Below are 17,665 nucleotides of genomic sequence, written 5' to 3'. Positions count from 1 at the left end.
TGTAGCTAGTTCAAACCTTAAGTGAATCGCATTGCATTACTCCTAGGGCTAGGAAATATACATTTGTGCATTTCGGCAACGAAGCAAAACAGCCTATCTGGTTACAAGTCCCAATAGTCGAATGTCTGCTCTATAGGCGTCTCTGCTTATAAGGATCACTTAGATAGCCACTGGAATCTTGGGAGAATGGAGTTAGGTTTCGCGTTTGTAGAGACGCGGTAGATTTAGATCTAAAACAGCGCAGGTCTAGAGCCAACTGCCGTAGACGGCGTGCTATGGTTGTAAGACGTTCACCCTACCGCTTGATGAGGAGCTTAAAATTGGCTCGAAGAGTTCACCCATGGTCATATCTTTCATTTTGGGTGAGACAGGGGCATCAGGGCGTGGAAGTGGAAGTAAAGGTAGAAGTACTGAGCACATCCACCACCATATTTGATAAACCCCATAAAGTTTCGTTCCGTATTACCAACGTAAAAATTAGACAGCCATTATGCTACGTAACTGAAACTGTGATATCGAGCTGCTTGGTCATCTTGAAGACCGCCATCTACGATTCCCACGCCCCGTTGATTGGGCCTGTAGGGACCTGCTCTACTGCTCTCTGAGTGAGATTTGAGTCAATCGACTACCTCACTATTCAAGTCGTTAGCTCATGACCATCCTTCATTAACCGGTTAGCTTTGTTGTAACGCCAAGAGACATCCTGTCACCGGGCCAAAAGTTTTTTCAGTCCGTCCCGATGCCCAGGCTGTATGTACATTATGCAGAGATCACCCCTGCCTCCTTCCATCCTCTCTCCTGCATTAACTGTTGACCACCTGTGTTCTGTTGGCCATACAGATTGCTCATCAGGATAAATACTACTGTACAGATAAACCGTGGGAAATTTCACATTCCCACCGTTCGACAACTGCGCACAAATCGTTGACTGCGCATCTACTGGCGCATAGGCCGCAGAGGGCTTTGGCGAGGAAGCATCATCGGGGGTCCCCGAGCGCGGAGCCAGGCATCGTTGTGAGGTCCTTCGGTACGGATAACGCTGCCAATGGACATGAAGAGACTACTCGGTATCGAAAAACATTCGTTAGCAAGGTATCCTTCACCGTATGGATGATATTCGAAGAGATGAACATGAGTTTGATAAATGAACCACAACCATCGTTGTTCGAAGTTTAAACGTACCCAAAAGTCGCGCCAGAACCAAGCATGTATTTACCCAAGGTCCGCATAACACCGTTGGGTCCGGCACCGTATTGGAAGATGGTGACGGTTCCTGATGAATCGTTAGCAGGCCTGCTGAGGCTCATTGTATAGAAAGCAACTGACCGATGATGAAACCCATGATACCGCCAACAGCTGGAGAGACACCGTTAACCAACTCTTCCAATATCATGAGACTATATAGGTTATGGCTTACTTGATCCCATCATAGCACCCATCTTCACTATAAAGAAAGTCAGTCAAACCAAGTTATTCTGTTGCTTTGGAGGAATAACCTACTCTTGTCGAAAGTAGAGGGGCCGTGGGCCTGAGGAGGACCTGCAACGACGGGCATGTTGAAAATGGGGGGAGCTGAGCTGGGGATATTCTAAGGAAATAAAGATGAATCGACGAGGAACTTGCAGGCAAACTGCAGTTCTTTTCTCCTTCTTTCAGAAAGGCCTATAGAGAGGTAAAGCTCCGACGAACCACCAAAACCGGGGTTATTCCGCTAGTGACACGTGACACCGCCTTCCGCTTAGGGCAATCCTGACCGTGTCAGAGGCGAAAACCCGCTTAGATAATCCACACGTGTGGCTTTTCACGTGAGGGAAGCCTGAGGCGTTAGGGATCCGTGAGCTGACGCTCTTAACCGTTGCCCATGCGACTTGGTCCTCGATCTGTTAATATCCTTTGCATCGAGTTAACACGCTTTTGGCGGCTTACAAGCCTGTGCAAGGCGGTATTCCCGTCTCGTGCTGCTTTCTATTTTCGTTTTGGACGGCGTTACCGATCGCTGTGCGGACTAGGCCAAGACTCCACGCCTCCTTGGTCTGAAGCACCCATTGCTTTGCATCCGAACTCCACATTATTTTGATCATCAGCATTTGTACTACGGAGGTAAGCCTCTCCTGTCTCCTGTACCCCTGTGGTCTGGACCCTTTTTATTTTTTTGGGTGTCGTTCCCAACCCCTTCACATGGAACCGGAATTGCCGTTATTTTGACGACTGCGGCTTAATACTAACGTGACCCTCGATAACAGTTGGTTGGAATACGGAATACGGGTTTTTGGCGCACCACACATCCTTTACCTGCGGTCTGGCTTTAGAAACTGTCGCGAAAGAGAATTTTCAGTGAATTTCCGACGATTGGTTTTCGAGTTGTACATTTAGACGGTTGATTGTTTGCTGTTTTCCTTTTATTCACCCAGCGCCTATGAGGTAAGGTAGCCCTGGAAGAACAGTCTCACCTACGGACTATCGCCGGCATCCTTCTCCATGACTGCTGTGGCATCACCACCTAGTGTGCAATCGGGGCCTCGCTTGGGATGGTACGAATCTGGTAACGGAGGACAAGGAGCTCTGTCTTCAATGAACGGGGACGAAGTTTCACGCATGTTTATGCCACGGAAGACCATTCAACGATCGAATTCATCCTCTTCTCTGGGATCTACTTCATCCACGTCAACTGTGACATCAACTCCGCAGAATACTAATGCCGATCAAAGCCACAACCCTGAATCAGCCACTTGGTCGTCTAAAAAGAAACCTTCGCGCAGTCTGTGGCCTAGCTCTAAGTCAGAACCAGTGTCTGGCGTGAGCAACGCACGTTCTCAAGCAATGCCCGCATTTTCCTCCGGTCCCACTGCCTCATCGGCTATGTCCGCCATCCATCACCAGCCTTCTTCCATTGTTCCATCCCAACATATGCTCCAACCCCAACAAAATGGCGTCCGCGCAGGAAGCGCGCCTTCTGGAGATCCGCCTGCGATTTTGACGCTAGTGCCGCTCAACGGTACATTTGAAAAGAAACAGATCAATGTGCCTTACTTCCCGGAAGTGGTCCGAATTGGCCGGCAAACGAACGCAAAGACGGTGCCTACACCAGCGAATGGATTTTTTGATTCCAAGGTGCTTAGTCGGCAACATGCCGAAGTTTGGGCCGAAAAGGGCGGGAGAATTTTCATTCGTGATGTGAAATCGTCAAATGGCACGTTTGTTAACGGAACACGGTTGTCTCCGGAAAACCGCGAGTCAGAGCCGCATGAGCTCCGTGAAAATGACCAGCTGGAACTGGGAATCGATATCATCAGCGAAGATCAGACGACAGTTGTACATCACAAGGTCTGTTGCAAAGTGGAATATGCTGGGGTGTATGGCACCATGCCGAATATTCTCGATCTCACACTTGGAGATTTGGACCCTGCATCTGGAGGTGGTCTTCTACCTTCCCCTCTTAGCCAGCCTCTATCCCATATGCGGGGGCGATCCGGGAGCTCACTGAGCAACCGGAGTATACAGAGCACAGCCAGCAGTCAGTTCAATGCGCTCCAGCAACAGCGGCAAATGAATTACTGGAATTCCCCTATATCTATTGAACAAGTTGTTAAAAGACTTACGGTATGTGCTATGATGTCCGGTTTCCATTTCGATTGCCTCCTAACCCCCTATAGAGCGAAATGAAACAGGCCAAACAGCAGTCACAAGACCTACGCCAAACGGACGAATTCCTGACCAATCTTACGAAGTCAGGCCACTCTGAGAAAGAACGAGTTAAGAGCTCGCCTGCGGACAGCACTTCGTCCCGTCAAGTCAATGGCAGGCCAAAGATGCCCCGGCTTGATTCTTTCTCTCGTTTTTCTGACCCTCCGGCCCCGCCTCCACAGCAACCTCTGCCTGAAAAGCCCGATGCCTTGCCACGCAATGGCGCTGACGCTACTTCTCCTCTTAAGCGATCAGATACAGAGAAACCGAAGATTGGAGCTACAAGCTCACCCGTCTCTCGTGAATCAAGTCAAATACTATCGCTGATTGAAGCTCTGTCGTCAGCTAAAAGAGAGCTCGACAGCCAGGGTGCTCGTGTGAAAGAGCTAGAGAGCCTTTTACTTGAAGAACGGACCGCGCGGAAAACTGCAGAAGAAAAGGCCAGAAGTCTCGAGATGAGAGCTAAGGATGACGAAATTGTCGCAAACCACACTATCTCTGATTCTCATACCGTCGGTAACCAAGAGGCTTCTTCAGAACAGTCAAATCCTAAAGAGACGCTGGTAAATGGTGTGTCGCCTGAACCTAGCTTGGACCAATCTACCCGAGAGGAGAAACCGGCGACCACAAACAATAATGATTTGCAGCAGCGCTTAGAGGCAATGATGGAAGAGATGGAAGAAATGAGGAAGCAAATCACGGTGTTTAGGGACCGCGCTGAGAAGGCAGAGTGTGAGACGGCTGAGACCAGAAAGTCGCTAGCAGAGATGATAGAGACTCTAAGACGAGAGCGTGAAGAGCGCTCTGAGAAAAGCAACGAGCCAATAACTCAGACACAGGATGCCGCCGACCACTCCAGTCCTTCTAGCGCAGATGAGGCGAAAAATCACCCTGTTGCAGATAGCGGGACGGGACCAGAGTGCGCTGGAACATCGCCCCTATTTAAGGAGGCTAAAAGCCCCGATACGACGTTTGCAACGCAGCCCCGCAAACATGATGTCTTGCAGCACTCTAGCCCATACGCGTCGATGCTTGGGGTCGTTCTTCTGGGTGTAGGGCTAATGGCCTATCTGAATGGATGGCAGAAAATGGACAAATGATTGTCCTTGTATTTGTTACAAAGCAAAGGCCCAAACGTTGCTCTACAAAAGAACTTCCAGAGCTCGACCCTTTGATCCTTCACACTCGTTGGACCGTTCGTTTGATTTCATTTTCTTTCCCACTTCACTTCGATTTTCGCATTTGATATCATTGTGTTTTCATGTATTCTGCAGATGCTCAAAAGGAGTATTCGCTCAGCTTGGTGTAATCTTTATATTTTCTCTTCCCATTTTCGCTTTCATCGACAGTTATCAGATTGCATAACTTGCATGACCCTCCCTTGTCATCTGCTGTTCATTCTCATATATCTTTCCTGCACTGCATTGTTGTTCCAGTTACGATCTTCTGGCAACAGCAGGTTCCTTTTTTTTTTCCCTTCTTCTTTTCTTCCCTTTTGATTTTCACTCTACGTTAATGTTTCCTTCTTCATGGGCAGAAGCAAGTCATGTAAGGCTCACCCGCCTTTGTGTATTAGTCTATCATAGTAGCATCACTTCCCTTGGCAGTTCCAGTGTTAAGCAAAGCGACGAATGATTATCGATATGTTTCCCCATCTTCCCCTCACTCCAGCCTTCGAGGTATCATCTATCAATTTCCTATTCTCGCTCACCTGAGTTCAGCCGTATTTTCATTCGAACAGTGCGTGGTTCAGGGAACCAATTTCTTTTGAATTGATAAGATCGAGCGAAGGCAACTCTAGAAGCGTTGATATGCAAGATATCACCCCCCTTGGCTCTCCATCCAAGTTGTATATATTTGATGTAGCTGTGTGCACTAAAGTACTCTGAGATGAATTATCTCAGGGTATTGCGTCTAGCTTTCAGTTTTAGCGTGAGCATGCGAAAAGTCATGATATTAGTTTTGAGATTGCTATGGAGTTACTCTAGATCATCCACGTTCTGCGACACGTTCTGTGCTCTTGAATCGCTAGATTTCCTAGTTTCTTTAAATCCGATCAGTCGGCAAGTGGCACATCTCAACACGCAACTGTTCATGTGCATCGAATATGTCCCTAACGTAATAATAGGGACAAAAGCCCGTAGACGCGAATGTCTTCACGCTTGGTGGATCTACCTTCACTTTCCCTTGGGACCCTTGAAGACTTCTGCTGTAAGAGATCTAGGCAGATTGTTGCCTATTGTGATGCCTGGCAGTGTATATACAACACTGCGGTCGTCACCTTAATAAAACTCGAGAATCAAGTGGGATAGTAGCAAAATAGCTGCACCACGACGGATGATATCTTAAGCCGGCTCTCGCGTTTGGCGTAAAAAGGAGGCATGTTCTCCACGCACAGTCCGAACCATAACATCGCATGAGCACTTTGGGTAAACGACCTGCGTTATCCCCAGCAACTGCTCTCCCTCATCTCGATTCTAGGTCGACCATCAAGTCCAAAATTTCTTCCCAGAACCCATGCACACCCTTCATTTAAAGGCAATAGAAACTTCCACCTTATTCACCCACCGCGTCCTCGTCTCAGGCAACTCCTCTTCCTCAGCAACCGCTAAAGCGTTAGCAGCCCGCCTCTGCTTCTTCGCCGCAGACTCCGAACCCTGCAAAGCATCACCCTTCACCTTTTCCTCCAACTTCCTCTTCCTCTCCTCATCCTCTACAACATCATCAACAACAAGTACACTCCCCGTCTCAACACGCACCGCATACTCGCTCTCCCTCTCCTCGAACCATTTCCCCACACGCAGCGCCTTCTCAATCGCCCGCCCCGTCGCCTTAACAAACACCTCCTCTTTCTTCAACGATTCATTCCCGCGCGCAATCTGCGCCAGTCTCTCCCGGTCCCGCTTCTTGGTGCTTGATAGGTTCACGGACGCGGTCGCGCGTTTCTCAGCCTGTCGGAGGAACTTCTGTACGCGTTTCACGGCGCTCATGAAGGGCGTGTTGGTTGACATGTAGACGATCTTGGGGACGCTGGAGCCGGCGTATGGGGATGCTATTGGGGCGTGGGGGATAGGGCGTTTTTGAATTCCGGCATCTGTGGTTTAGGATGTTAGTTTTGGGTTGGTTTTGTGTTGGTCTACTGTTTTTTACTACTGATTTTCTGAAGGGGATTGGGAGTGACGGACGTTTGGGGAGCTTTAGCATGTCTTTATTCTTTTTTTCGAAGGTGAGGGCGTTTCTTAGTGGTTCCTTGGTGGGCATTTTGAGGGGGTTTTGTTGATTTATTGATTGAGGGTTTCGAGGTAGAGTATCCTGAGCGGGGGATAGAGGTGGAGACAGAAGATTGAAGATATATTGTATGCTAAGAGGTTTTATCGTAGGATTGTTGGTTATCGCAAATTGTTCGTTGGAGTTTAGATAGATAGGAATTGGTTTGCGATAAAACTAGTCCGAGATTGGAAGTGTTTGTTTGGTTTGCAGGTTCTTCCTTTGAAGTGAAGTATAAGTGAGGTCATTAGTTAGGGCTTGCTTCTTATTCAGAATAATCCTATTGAAAGTAATATTTTGAATGTTGCATGGAGCAGGAAGTGGAACTGAATGATCGCCGGCGGATTTGATACGAGAATCATGAAGGTTCTGACTTAATACTGCGATTTCATTTCCTTTTTGAGGGCTTTTGTAGCCCCTCCTAATTTTATCCTTGTTTTTCTACATCTGTCGGAAAAGCTTCCCATTATTTTGGAAAAGATTTCTATTCATGAAATGTAACCTATTGCACGTTCATCGTGACAATGCATTATGGAAATGTACATGCGAACCCAATTCATTAATCATAACCGTCGTACCAAGTTGAGCGTCTCAGTGATATCATATGTCTGTATGGTAACAGATCTAAATGTTCCATCCCGGATGGAAGAAGTAAGATGATGTGATTGTCCCTGCAATCGAAGAAAGAATAAATAAGGGTAGTCGATGATAATGATGCATGATAAAATAATCTTGACGTGAGAGCATCAACTCGCGGCCTCCTGCCACAGAGACTGCTCCCCAGGCAAAGATTTCCGGCTGAAGAGTAATTTGACTCTGCACTGCAGATTACCGGTCATGTTGCTCTTCCGGGGCGAGGCATGTGCTGGTACCCGGATCAGATCGTTCTCGGGCTTGATAAATGCAGTGACATGTCGGCGTTGGGTTATGGCTTTGATGGCTTGCGTAATTTGGGATCGGATAGGAGGATGAGGAGGAACAGTGGATTTAGGCTTTGTTGCGTTGCTCGGAATAGTAGGAGCTTTGCTATTGTTTACACCATTAGGGGCTTGCATAGGCTGGCTTGCAGCTTCTTGAGCGGCTTGCACGCACTTGCGGTAGACACCGTGGTGGCCCAGACAGCGACGGAGATCGGGGGTACGAGAGAGAGATTCTTTCTGTAGCTTTCCTTGTGAAATCGCAGCCAGAGACGATCGGCCAGGTATGCTGACGCGCGAAGCTTGCCGGAAGAAATTAGCAGATTGTTTAAGTTCTGCTGCTGCTATTGCCATAGTCTGGAGGATGGTGATTCTAGCTGACTTGTTTCACATAGGTGGTGGTTTTTTTTTTTTTTTATTTTTTAGCTCAGCGGAGTGTCAGGTTCTTTAAATGCATGGGCATCCAGTGTCCATGATTCAAAGTTAATTGACCTGTACGCTGTTACCCAGACAGGCAATACCTGAATGCTGGGTCGGACATGCCCGTCATCTTAGACTTTAGAAAAGAGATGGTTCAGTGAGCTTCAAAACCATGGTTTAGATGCTAGTTCGTCACCTGTAATTCGCGGAATCATTAACCGCCACCTCTCTGAAACCAACAATGGCCAACCACAGGTTGCGGTGCTCATGTCAGCAATGATGTTCGCTGATATGCCATTCTTGTTGGCTGGGTTCATTCGGTGCAGTTCATGTACAGTTGCATTCCGCCTATCAGCGTCGAATGTGGCGACGGGCTGGCCTCTCTGATAACATTGAAGTGATCGAGGCCGTCTCAGACACAACACGTCATGTTGGGAAGGTAGCGCTAAACCCGCCAAAGCTCGTCAGTGTCATACTTCTCTGTATATAAACAAAAAGTTTTTTTGGGCACGTTATCTATATGTCCGGGAAGACCTTGAGCCACGCGTCTGGTTCCTGGATGTACCATAGTAGCGACCAGGTCCCTTAAACCTACCTACTGAGCACCATATACTCCCCTATATGCTTACCGTACTTCCCCGCATGAATAATGTAAACCATAGCGACGAACCACACGAGCATTGCTCACGGATGGCGTATGAGCGGTACAACTAGGTGGATGTTTGATCACCGAATCATTGGCTATGCTGGGGCATTTCTATGACGCCACTAAAAGACTATCATCGGTTTCTGTGGAGATCAAGCACGTCAAGATCGCGGTGTCTTGCCATCTTTGCAAGATATGTGGCCTGTGCATCGGCTGCTCTCCGACTCATTCGGTGATAGAGAGCAGCGCGTGGGACTGATTATCATGCCATGTTCTCATGATTGTCACAGCTGGCGTAATCAATAGATATGATCGAACCCAGATCGCTATGTGTACGCGACAACGATAGTCTGATCGATCGCCCCTCTTTTATCGGCGATGGAGAAGGGGTGAGTTCCCCAGTAGTGAGATGTTTGGTTTTAAAGGTGGATGTTGGACTATAGCACTGCTTTTGACCAATTGAATCAATGGCTTGCATCGCTGTATACTAAGGAGGACCTATTTCCCCCGTAAGCTCCTTGGTACCTATATTACTGCATTGCTCTAGATGAAAGACTCTGAGGCTTTGGGGAACATTTCACTAGAGAACTTCAGTGTCCATAAGCGCTTTGGGGCTTTGCTAGTATACCGAAATCCTCCAACAACCTCAAAAGGTTGGATATTGTTAGATTGGTGCACAGATCTCATCTATGGCACTTGGCCTCTGCAGTAAATACAGTACGAACGGATTTAATATCCAATCATTCTGGCATGATAGACCAAATACGTACATTAGTGTATGTTGAGATATGAGATACGAGGTCTCTTACATCACTGTGACCATCCTCTCATATTCTGAGGATCTGCCTACAACAGCTAGTTTATTATATTAATCAAAATTGACTCCTGAATATCTCTCCGAATCCAAGCCATAGATATTTGGCTTCAAAATTCATTCGATTTCGCAACAACATTATAACTTCCCACTTTACATCTACCCACAATGTCTGGTCCCCTTAGCTAGCCCGCCTCATGCATCTCTCGCCCAACTCACTCGTTCACCAAAGCCATATACATCGAGTGCTTGTTCTTATTTATTATGGACACCAAAACGCTTATCGATCTCGTCCACGAGGTACAGGGCCAGCTTTGGGTTGACACGATGAACGACACCCACGGAACCGCTCGTCTTTGCTAGTAGATATCGAATTTCTATTCTAATAAGCTTCCCTGTTAACTTGTTGGTATCTTTAACTATAGTACCTTTAATGCTAGTATAGGATAGTCTTCAGTGATAGGGTTACTATTCCTGTCAAGTCTTGGTATTAACCCACCTACATAGTCTTGGTTTATTCATTATAATCGACTTGAAAAATGGTATAAGTCTCAGTAAGTAATCTTCTCGGCTGTTTCTAATACATAGTATAGTTGTAGACTTATAGTACACAAAAGCCGAGACCTCCACAACGATCTCCTACCTTCCCCCAAAGATGTGGTGGTATCTTAACAGTCGTGTCGGCATGTTCATCCACTCCCCCGTAATCCCACCAGTCGACTGCACCACCCTCTTGAACCGATAACGCCATGTATCTCCTACTTCCCAACCATAAATATCTTCTAGAATTGTCCATGATGAGCGCCGGCATTCTCCTGGCTTCAGAGCAACAAACCCCTCATCCTCGCCACATTTACCGTGACATCAGGATCATCTAGGAAAAGCCCGGGGTATCCACATGGACCCGCCTGAAGCTCCCACAAACCATCCTCGAGACGATAGGAGCGAAACAGGACCCAGATTACATGGTAACGGAATGTTATTGGCCAGTCTGTGGGGCCCCTATGGTAGCGAACATGCAATGGTGTAGAGTGTTTTCCCGCGGGGACAATCTATCTGCTCATATGTAAACGTGACACTTGCGCCTCCTCGTATTATTAAATCCGGCTGTACCGGATTAGCCGCCAGATGGGATCCCACATAGTCACTTGGGATTCCCCAGTCCCACAGTCGAATCTTCGCCCCGGGTCAGATAAGCTCGTACGTTTCGCTGGGCTCTAGCTGCTCCCTGTAGCTGTGTGGGGGACTATGACAGTAGATGATAGAACCACCTGGCTTTAGCTCTTGAACATCAAATGAGAGCTCCACGTGCACGGTGTCTGGCGGGCCCTGATTTGCATCTGGTACAGGTACCCTTTCCAGCTTGCTGTCTGAGGTGTGTGCCGTAGAAGGACGAATCTATCTTGACTGTAGCCCTCATTCAGGGGAGACCATGCGAAGACAAAGGGCCTGGGGTCATCGTCCTGCGGTGATTGACGGAGGGTATACTGTAAGAGAGGGCTGAGTTCGGTCTCGAGCTGCAGACATGGTGCCTTAGGACTTGAACCTGATAGTAAGCGTCTATTCTCGACGGACAGTCCGGTTCGGATGCCAAGGTGGGGGGGGCCCGGGAATAGAGAGTCAGAGAGTGAACTCGATACATACTGTCTATCATTGAGTGGGAATTTGATATAAGAGGCAATTTATTGGTCCATTTTCCGGTATTCCACCGATTGTAAACTGAACGAAGAGGATGGGACAAGCTTTCAGTAGCACACCATCAATACAACAGCTTCACTACAAGCTAATCGTTAGTAAACCACGGACATATATCGGATTGGGAAAGTTAGGGGTATTTAGTAATACTGCCTTGGACTACGGGCGCCACAGTGAAATGGTTAATTCCTCCATACATCAAGAAGAAATGCCTCGTGGGGACTAGGAGGATTACCCGACGCCCGGGAGCACTACAACTTAGTGCTTACAGAGGAACTCGCTGGGACTCCTAAAAGCCACGACTTGGTTAGTGAAGGTCACAGTGCCAGCCCGAGCTACCCTTCCGATCCTGATCCTGTTGTATGTACCTATGTCTTGTCTATCTACCTGTATACAGCTTCACCCGTAGCTTGCCTTCCTGAAGTTTGAGCCCACACTCGGACATAAACTTTGTTGTAGAAATTTACTATTTAACATAGAATCATTAGTGACATATCTGATATCGATTGTCGACTTCCTCATCATATCGGATCTATAATTCTCCCTTCCTAATGATACATTCGCCAACACCAGTGAAGTCCCAAAACCAGCTAATCAGCCAAGGTATACGCTCATGGCAAAGATAATACACACACATAAATCTTCTACATCTTACCCAAGTCTAATCAAGATGGACCCAAAGAGAAGGAGAAAACGAAGAAAGGGTACCATCGTTAAACAAAGGGGAAAACTGAGTGCCCACCTTGATAGAAGCAGGGTTGACTACGGGAGCATCAGCTGCTGGTGCCTTGTGGCCATGTTCCCCTGCTCCTTGGCAGTCCCAAATCACTCATGGACCACGAATCGTCACTATCGTTCGCCAGCCTGGGCTGCATCTCAGGACCTAGCCTGTTCAAATGCAGGGGTGTTGCTTTGGAGATAGCGTCACCCAGACCGTGTCCATCAGGGGTGAAGTAGGTCGAGCCATGAGGCACACCTCGAGCAGAAGGTAATGCTTTCGGGGTGGGCTCCTGGAGGTCATCCAACTCCTGCTGCGGTGGCATTTCGTAACTTCCCAGAAGATATTGCGGATCAGATTCAGCCCTTTTACGCATTGCTTCCAATTCCCGGTGGATCTTTTGAGCGCTTTTTCGCTTGCCCGGTTCAATGCGGATCATTCCAAACATGATCAAATCCAGCAAGTCAGAAAACACGGGGGAGCACCGCGGTTCTGTTGTCAATTTCGCCACCCAGTATTCTACAGATGGACGAACTTCCTCGTGATCTATGCTGTAGAAGCAATCTGTATTGAACTCGGTGCGGGGGTCATCGTATCCCCGGAGCTGGGAGAACTCCTCGATAGCCTTCTCACCGCATATGATGTAGGTAACGAACTCCAATAACAGACACCCAAGACTCCAGATGTCGAAGGCCCGGGTTATGCGCTCCCCAGGATGGCGAGGAGGTGAGTAGGTCAGAGGAAAGACTGCATCTATGTCGTTGGACCTAGACTCAAATCGGTGAAGTTTCGCTAGCCCTAAGTCCGCAATCAAGAGTATGCCGTTTGGATCTGTGCACCCAGGACGCTTCTTAAACCATAGAATGTTTGCGGGTCTCAGGTCACCATGTCGTCCATAAAGCGTCTTACTAGTTGGCTTCCCTGCTCGGGATAGCTTATGTATCACAGATAATCCACCCACGATTCCGACCACCTGCTTGAGACACCATAGGAGGTTCTGGCTGTTCCATTCGGGTAGCCCAGTCCGCTTCCAGTATTCTCGTAAGTTCTCGTCTGCATAAGGGAACACCAGATGATTGTCTTCCTTGAAGCTATAGGTGCATAGAAGATTAATCAGGTGTGGATGGGGGCCCAGAGTCTTGAGGAAATACGTCTCTCTTTCAAACAAATGTCGTTCTCTCGAGAGGAGTGTCTTGATTGCAACTCTACACCCTTGGCTCTACTTTAGGTTAGCAACCAAGACGCACTGTCGCCCAGATATCTGCCTCGCTATCGCTCACCTTACTGTCAGGGTATTCCCAGAATTTGTGGTGGTCGGCGTGGATGCGTTCACAGGAGACTCTTCCAAATCCACCTTCAGCAGACTTTGAAGACTCTTTCCCAACAAAAGGAAAGATTTGCTGCTCTGGAAAATCGTAATGGGCACCTTGGTGAAAGACCGGGATGAGAACACGCCACTGTTTTGCTTCCAATGTTTCTAGGTCGTAATAGTCCCATTCTTCCGGTACCGGGACCTCCTGGCCTTGGCTGGTTCGCAAGCCGTTCTCGTCCAGTTTGAATGGGAGATTGTCATCTTGTATCCCCCTGTCTAGGAAGGTATTTATATAATCCACCTTTCTTGACATGAGCAGAACGATGAATAGCTTTTGGGCGCTTTGGACGATCTTCTTCGCCAACTTGGCTCTTCGGGATCTACTACCGATTCTTTTCTCAGCTAGTATGTCTTGCACAGCTTTCTCGTTGATCTTCGCATCGACAAAACTTCGCGGAATAAACGTAAGTTTGAATGTGCATTCTCGTATCCGATCCGACGTTGAAGTCAAACATGGAAACGAGTCTTGACTGGAGCGGGACCCTTCGCGGGACATGGGTGGACTCATGACCGGGGGGAATTGTTTGGGAGAGTCGGGTTGGGGACGAGGACCATCCTTGATACGTCGCAAATTCCATGAAAGAAGCAAGAACAAACACGCCAATGGGAAAAGCAAGTAACAAGGCGTGTACATAATGGGTGTCGCACAAGCTGAACTGCTTGTCGGAGTGTAACGTCAGTGAGGTCTGCTTGAATGAATGACGGGCGCGGAAAGCGAATAGGAATATAATATGGGTGATTAGAGGGAAGAAGTATATAGCATAGGAAGAGAAAGAAAGATATAAAGAATATCAAGACCGACCAAGACGAACGGAAGGCAATTTTAGCGCCTCCGTTTGGTTGGGAGAGGACAAAACGTCCGGTAGAACTGGAGTAGGGCGGAGAGGGAGAAGGTGGTAGAAGAGACGAAGTACTCGAGGAAATAGTGCAAAGGACTCAACCCACTCAGTAAAAGGTAGGGCGGGGGTGCTACCGCCTGGTTGCCTATTTATTTCCCATGAAAATACTACTACAATACTAGTAGTATTGCTACTAGTGGTATGTAATAGTCAAATAGTGGTTGGTGATGACGGTCAAAGAGGAGGGAGCAGATACTCCATCTTATTCTAATACATTTATTCGAATCCTCGATCGACGTGGAGTTGCCTTCGTCGGGTTTGGGGACAGACCAACGATGGTTGTCCTCGAGCAGTGGGAGTTTGCCATTGGCGGGCTTGACAGTAGTGTTCGACTAGTAGGGATAGATTGTCGAATAAAGAATGGCATTATCGGGCAACGAGGCAGTGATGCTGAAGTCTTGTCCATTCGGACCATCCCATCCCTGCTCCCCCCGGCTGCGCGTCACTTTCCTCTTGGCTTTTCATGTTGCTTCCTCTGTCTTTGCCTTCTCCTTTTGCCCTCTCAACCCTCCCAGAACATTGAATGAGGGACATTTGGGCCTTCTTCTCCTCCATAATATCTACATAGCACTGTACTAGTAGTACGCTGTCCAATCCATTCTACCTACGGTAAACTAATGAAGACTGCGGGTACTTGTCACTCCATTCACCCTTTTCAAGGCAAAATCTTGGTTACATAATAACGGGCAAAGGGTTAAAATTGCTAGTTTAATCAGCCTTTGTGGTGGCAGTGGCATAGGTGGACGGGCGCGTTAGGCTGAATAAGGGCATCGCACCCTGATTCACCTCAAACTCCGTCCGAGCTCGCAACATACCCCGTTCCAAGTCTGTCTCTTCTCCCTCCCTGGGCGATACAGGCTGATGATGAATCCTAGTCACCTTCAGGAACCAAGACGAGTCACTATATCGCACAGAAAGTATCCACAGAAAGACCGTAGCTACTGTTAAGGGAACTGAAATGACAGCCAAAATCCAAACCCAAGGTGAGATGTATATACCTCCCTGTTCATTAATCTTAACGAACTCAGTGGAAAAGAAATTCTATCTCAAGGAGTCAGCAAATCTTTCCTTTGTTACCCATTCCAAGGCCAGCCAATGGAACGCACCGCTACAATGGTGGTGGGGAGGTAAACCAGACCAACAAGACTCAGCATCTTCACAGCCGCAGCGTCTTCTGCACTCCGTTTCTATCGGGCGCCCTCATCAGCAGTATGTCCGTCATAGCCACGTAGGAAAATAACGCACTGCAAGCTCGGCGAGGTGGTGGCTTTCCTCCTGAGAAGTCTGGGCCAGTTCTTTCAAAGCTTTTGTCTCCACATGTGATGCCCGTGCCAATTGTTTCAGGGCTCGAGTCTCCTCAAAGCTCAGTAGATCAGTTAACTGCCCGTCCACGGCCTGTTAGCAGTAGTGGTGCGGGCTGGGGTGGTGGCGGCTGCCTACCAGTTGCTCTGTCGACTGAACCCGCTCCTGTAACACATTTGCCCGTTCGAGGTAAGTGCGGGCTTCTGCTTCACATTCAACAAATTCTCCGATCATGGAACTACAGAAACAATCATCTCTGACAGTGCAGCTCATTTGGCAGTGTCGTTGGCAGCTCTTCCCAATGCGGCCGATAGTGTCTACAGCAGTTCGAAGGATGACAATCAAATCCGTTATGTAATCTCCCAGTTGCTTAAGGCGTTGTCTGTCTTCCACCTTGAAGTATGTCATGTGTTTATCTCGGTCTTCGACATCCCAGACAATCAGTCGGTCGGCCTAAAGAGCACCTAGTTTAGCCCATGTAAACCGAGGCGGAAAGCACATGCACTTAAGTGCATATACACTGGTAAGAATAAGAAGACCAAAGATAGCGAATGAACAGACCTTTTGCTTACATTCGGACTCTAACCAAGCCATGTAATCCGTCCAGCTTCTCAGGCCATCAGCCATGAGTCTCTCGTGAACAGAGAAGTGCGGCGTCATGACCTCCCCCGCAGATGAGCTTCCTGGAAAGCACTGAGAGACCTCATTCTCAACAGTACGGGAGGGGGCAATCAGAATAAAAACCGACGAGCTTGGTGAGCCATCGTGCGGATATGTCAATTTGTGGTAAACTCCTGTCTGGCGAATTGACCAGGGACACTCCCCTTTAGACGTCGGGCGTTGGTTACGTTCGACTCGTCGGATCACATAGGTAATCTCTATGCTACCAGTTAACCTATAGGGTATTCTCTGCATTGAAGACGAGAGGGCTTTCGGGATCTAACCATCAACCTTGTCATCTACCCTCTGCGAGCTTTTAGCACGAAACGGAGGAAATGCATATTCGTTCTCCACGACTCTGATGCCAAATGTGAGAGCTGACTTCCAGAAATATGGGAAGACGCTTTGTGCGTCTAAGAGATAGTGGAAAAGTTCGCTAGAAATGTTTAATGTCGTCCACGATCGCAACTGCGCGACCGTATAAACTTGTGCGCAAGCCGCGGTCTCTTCCTATGACGAGATAGATAGATAGATACGTTAGCTATAAAAATGAGGAAGGGGCCATCCACGGTGGCCGAATTACCTTCTGGAGTCGCTTCAGTTCGGAGACGTGATTGATCGGGATGGGTTGCTTGGTTTGCAATGTCCGTCTGCCGCATAAGTCCTTTGACGAAGAAAGCAGATAAACTACTAGCTGAGCAACATCATTCCTGGATTTAAAGAGACTGTTCGTCCTAGACTTGATTTTCTCCTCTAGGAATTGATCAACACGGGAAGAAGCGGAAATGGAGTCCATTGTCCGGTCCACTGAGGGGTTGAATTGTTAATCAACATCTGGAATGCCACGAGTCTGGAGATTCTTGCATTTATATATACTTCAAGAGCACAGCTTGAGGCTTTAATCTCAGTATTCACGATATCTTCTGTATGCGGCTCTAATTCAAGAGGCTGATCATTGTTACCGCAGCTCTATTGAGGCTTAACATTTAAGCCGCAGCCATAGGTCCCCCCCAAGGGATTGGGTGACAATGTTTCTACCCGGTTAGCACTTGAACTACCGGGCAAAACTGTCTTATGAGGGCAAAAGACAGCCGAGCGCGGGGCGAATGTAAAGTGACGATCCAAATGCCAACACACATGTCAGCGATCAGGGGGCTTTTCTCATGTATGTCAGTCAGCTGGAGACTCTCCAGGGCTCGCGGAATGTCTTTCTAAAAATTGAGGGTCAGCCTTGGTCGTAGCGCCTACACTAGCCAACGAGGGTGCATCAT

The 17,665-nt window shown here is 48.0% G+C and overlaps 7 protein-coding genes across 7 annotated transcripts; 2 read left to right on the top strand and 5 right to left on the bottom strand.

Moving 5' to 3' along the window:
- Nucleotides 1-426: 426 nt before the first annotated feature.
- Nucleotides 427-1,679, bottom strand: BDV38DRAFT_232763 (MGR2/ROMO1 family protein). The gene is made up of 5 exons (XM_032053066.1): nt 1,501-1,679; nt 1,418-1,444; nt 1,327-1,356; nt 1,183-1,273; nt 427-1,060 (listed from the first exon to the last, which is right to left on the bottom strand). Exons 1-5 carry the CDS (start codon nt 1,553-1,555, stop codon nt 937-939), a joined length of 327 nt encoding a protein of 108 aa, XP_031920133.1. The 5' UTR covers nt 1,556-1,679; the 3' UTR covers nt 427-936.
- A 916-nt stretch (nt 1,680-2,595) lies between these two features.
- BDV38DRAFT_267136 (putative cytoplasm to vacuole targeting Vps64) lies at nt 2,596-4,784 on the top strand (the record flags this gene model as incomplete). Its single annotated transcript, XM_032056529.1, has 2 exons — nt 2,596-3,600; nt 3,654-4,784. The coding sequence occupies 2 exons, from the start codon at nt 2,596-2,598 to the stop codon at nt 4,782-4,784; spliced, it is 2,136 nt and encodes a 711-aa protein (XP_031920132.1).
- A 527-nt stretch (nt 4,785-5,311) lies between these two features.
- On the top strand, nt 5,312-6,091 carry BDV38DRAFT_7094 (uncharacterized protein). Its single transcript, XM_032063813.1, has one exon. The coding sequence runs from the start codon at nt 5,575-5,577 to the stop codon at nt 5,968-5,970; it is 396 nt and encodes a 131-aa protein (XP_031920131.1). The 5' UTR covers nt 5,312-5,574; the 3' UTR covers nt 5,971-6,091.
- On the bottom strand, nt 6,092-7,139 carry BDV38DRAFT_7093 (ribonuclease P subunit p20 family protein). The gene is made up of 2 exons (XM_032063812.1): nt 6,870-7,139; nt 6,092-6,778 (listed from the first exon to the last, which is right to left on the bottom strand). The coding sequence occupies exons 1-2, from the start codon at nt 6,943-6,945 to the stop codon at nt 6,213-6,215; spliced, it is 642 nt and encodes a 213-aa protein (XP_031920130.1). The 5' UTR covers nt 6,946-7,139; the 3' UTR covers nt 6,092-6,212.
- A 442-nt stretch (nt 7,140-7,581) lies between these two features.
- Nucleotides 7,582-8,259, bottom strand: BDV38DRAFT_232757 (uncharacterized protein). The gene is made up of 2 exons (XM_032053065.1): nt 8,044-8,259; nt 7,582-7,977 (listed from the first exon to the last, which is right to left on the bottom strand). Exons 1-2 carry the CDS (start codon nt 8,220-8,222, stop codon nt 7,698-7,700), a joined length of 459 nt encoding a protein of 152 aa, XP_031920129.1. The 5' UTR covers nt 8,223-8,259; the 3' UTR covers nt 7,582-7,697.
- Nucleotides 8,260-11,880: 3,621 nt separating this feature from the next.
- Nucleotides 11,881-14,670, bottom strand: BDV38DRAFT_232756 (protein kinase family protein). The gene is made up of 3 exons (XM_032053064.1): nt 14,336-14,670; nt 13,442-14,189; nt 11,881-13,380 (listed from the first exon to the last, which is right to left on the bottom strand). The coding sequence occupies exons 2-3, from the start codon at nt 14,165-14,167 to the stop codon at nt 12,217-12,219; spliced, it is 1,890 nt and encodes a 629-aa protein (XP_031920128.1). The 5' UTR covers nt 14,168-14,189; nt 14,336-14,670; the 3' UTR covers nt 11,881-12,216.
- A 422-nt stretch (nt 14,671-15,092) lies between these two features.
- Nucleotides 15,093-17,582, bottom strand: BDV38DRAFT_232748 (uncharacterized protein). Its single transcript, XM_032053063.1, has 7 exons — nt 16,978-17,582; nt 16,679-16,904; nt 16,296-16,612; nt 15,873-16,187; nt 15,678-15,812; nt 15,539-15,619; nt 15,093-15,473 (listed from the first exon to the last, which is right to left on the bottom strand). The coding sequence occupies exons 1-7, from the start codon at nt 17,188-17,190 to the stop codon at nt 15,141-15,143; spliced, it is 1,620 nt and encodes a 539-aa protein (XP_031920127.1). The 5' UTR covers nt 17,191-17,582; the 3' UTR covers nt 15,093-15,140.
- Nucleotides 17,583-17,665: the final 83 nt, after the last annotated feature.

This window comes from Aspergillus pseudotamarii, assembly GCF_009193445.1.
Source record: "Aspergillus pseudotamarii strain CBS 117625 unplaced genomic scaffold BDV38scaffold_1, whole genome shotgun sequence".
Classification (NCBI taxonomy): domain Eukaryota; kingdom Fungi; phylum Ascomycota; class Eurotiomycetes; order Eurotiales; family Aspergillaceae; genus Aspergillus; species Aspergillus pseudotamarii.
This window is presented reverse-complemented; position numbering and strand designations above follow the sequence as displayed.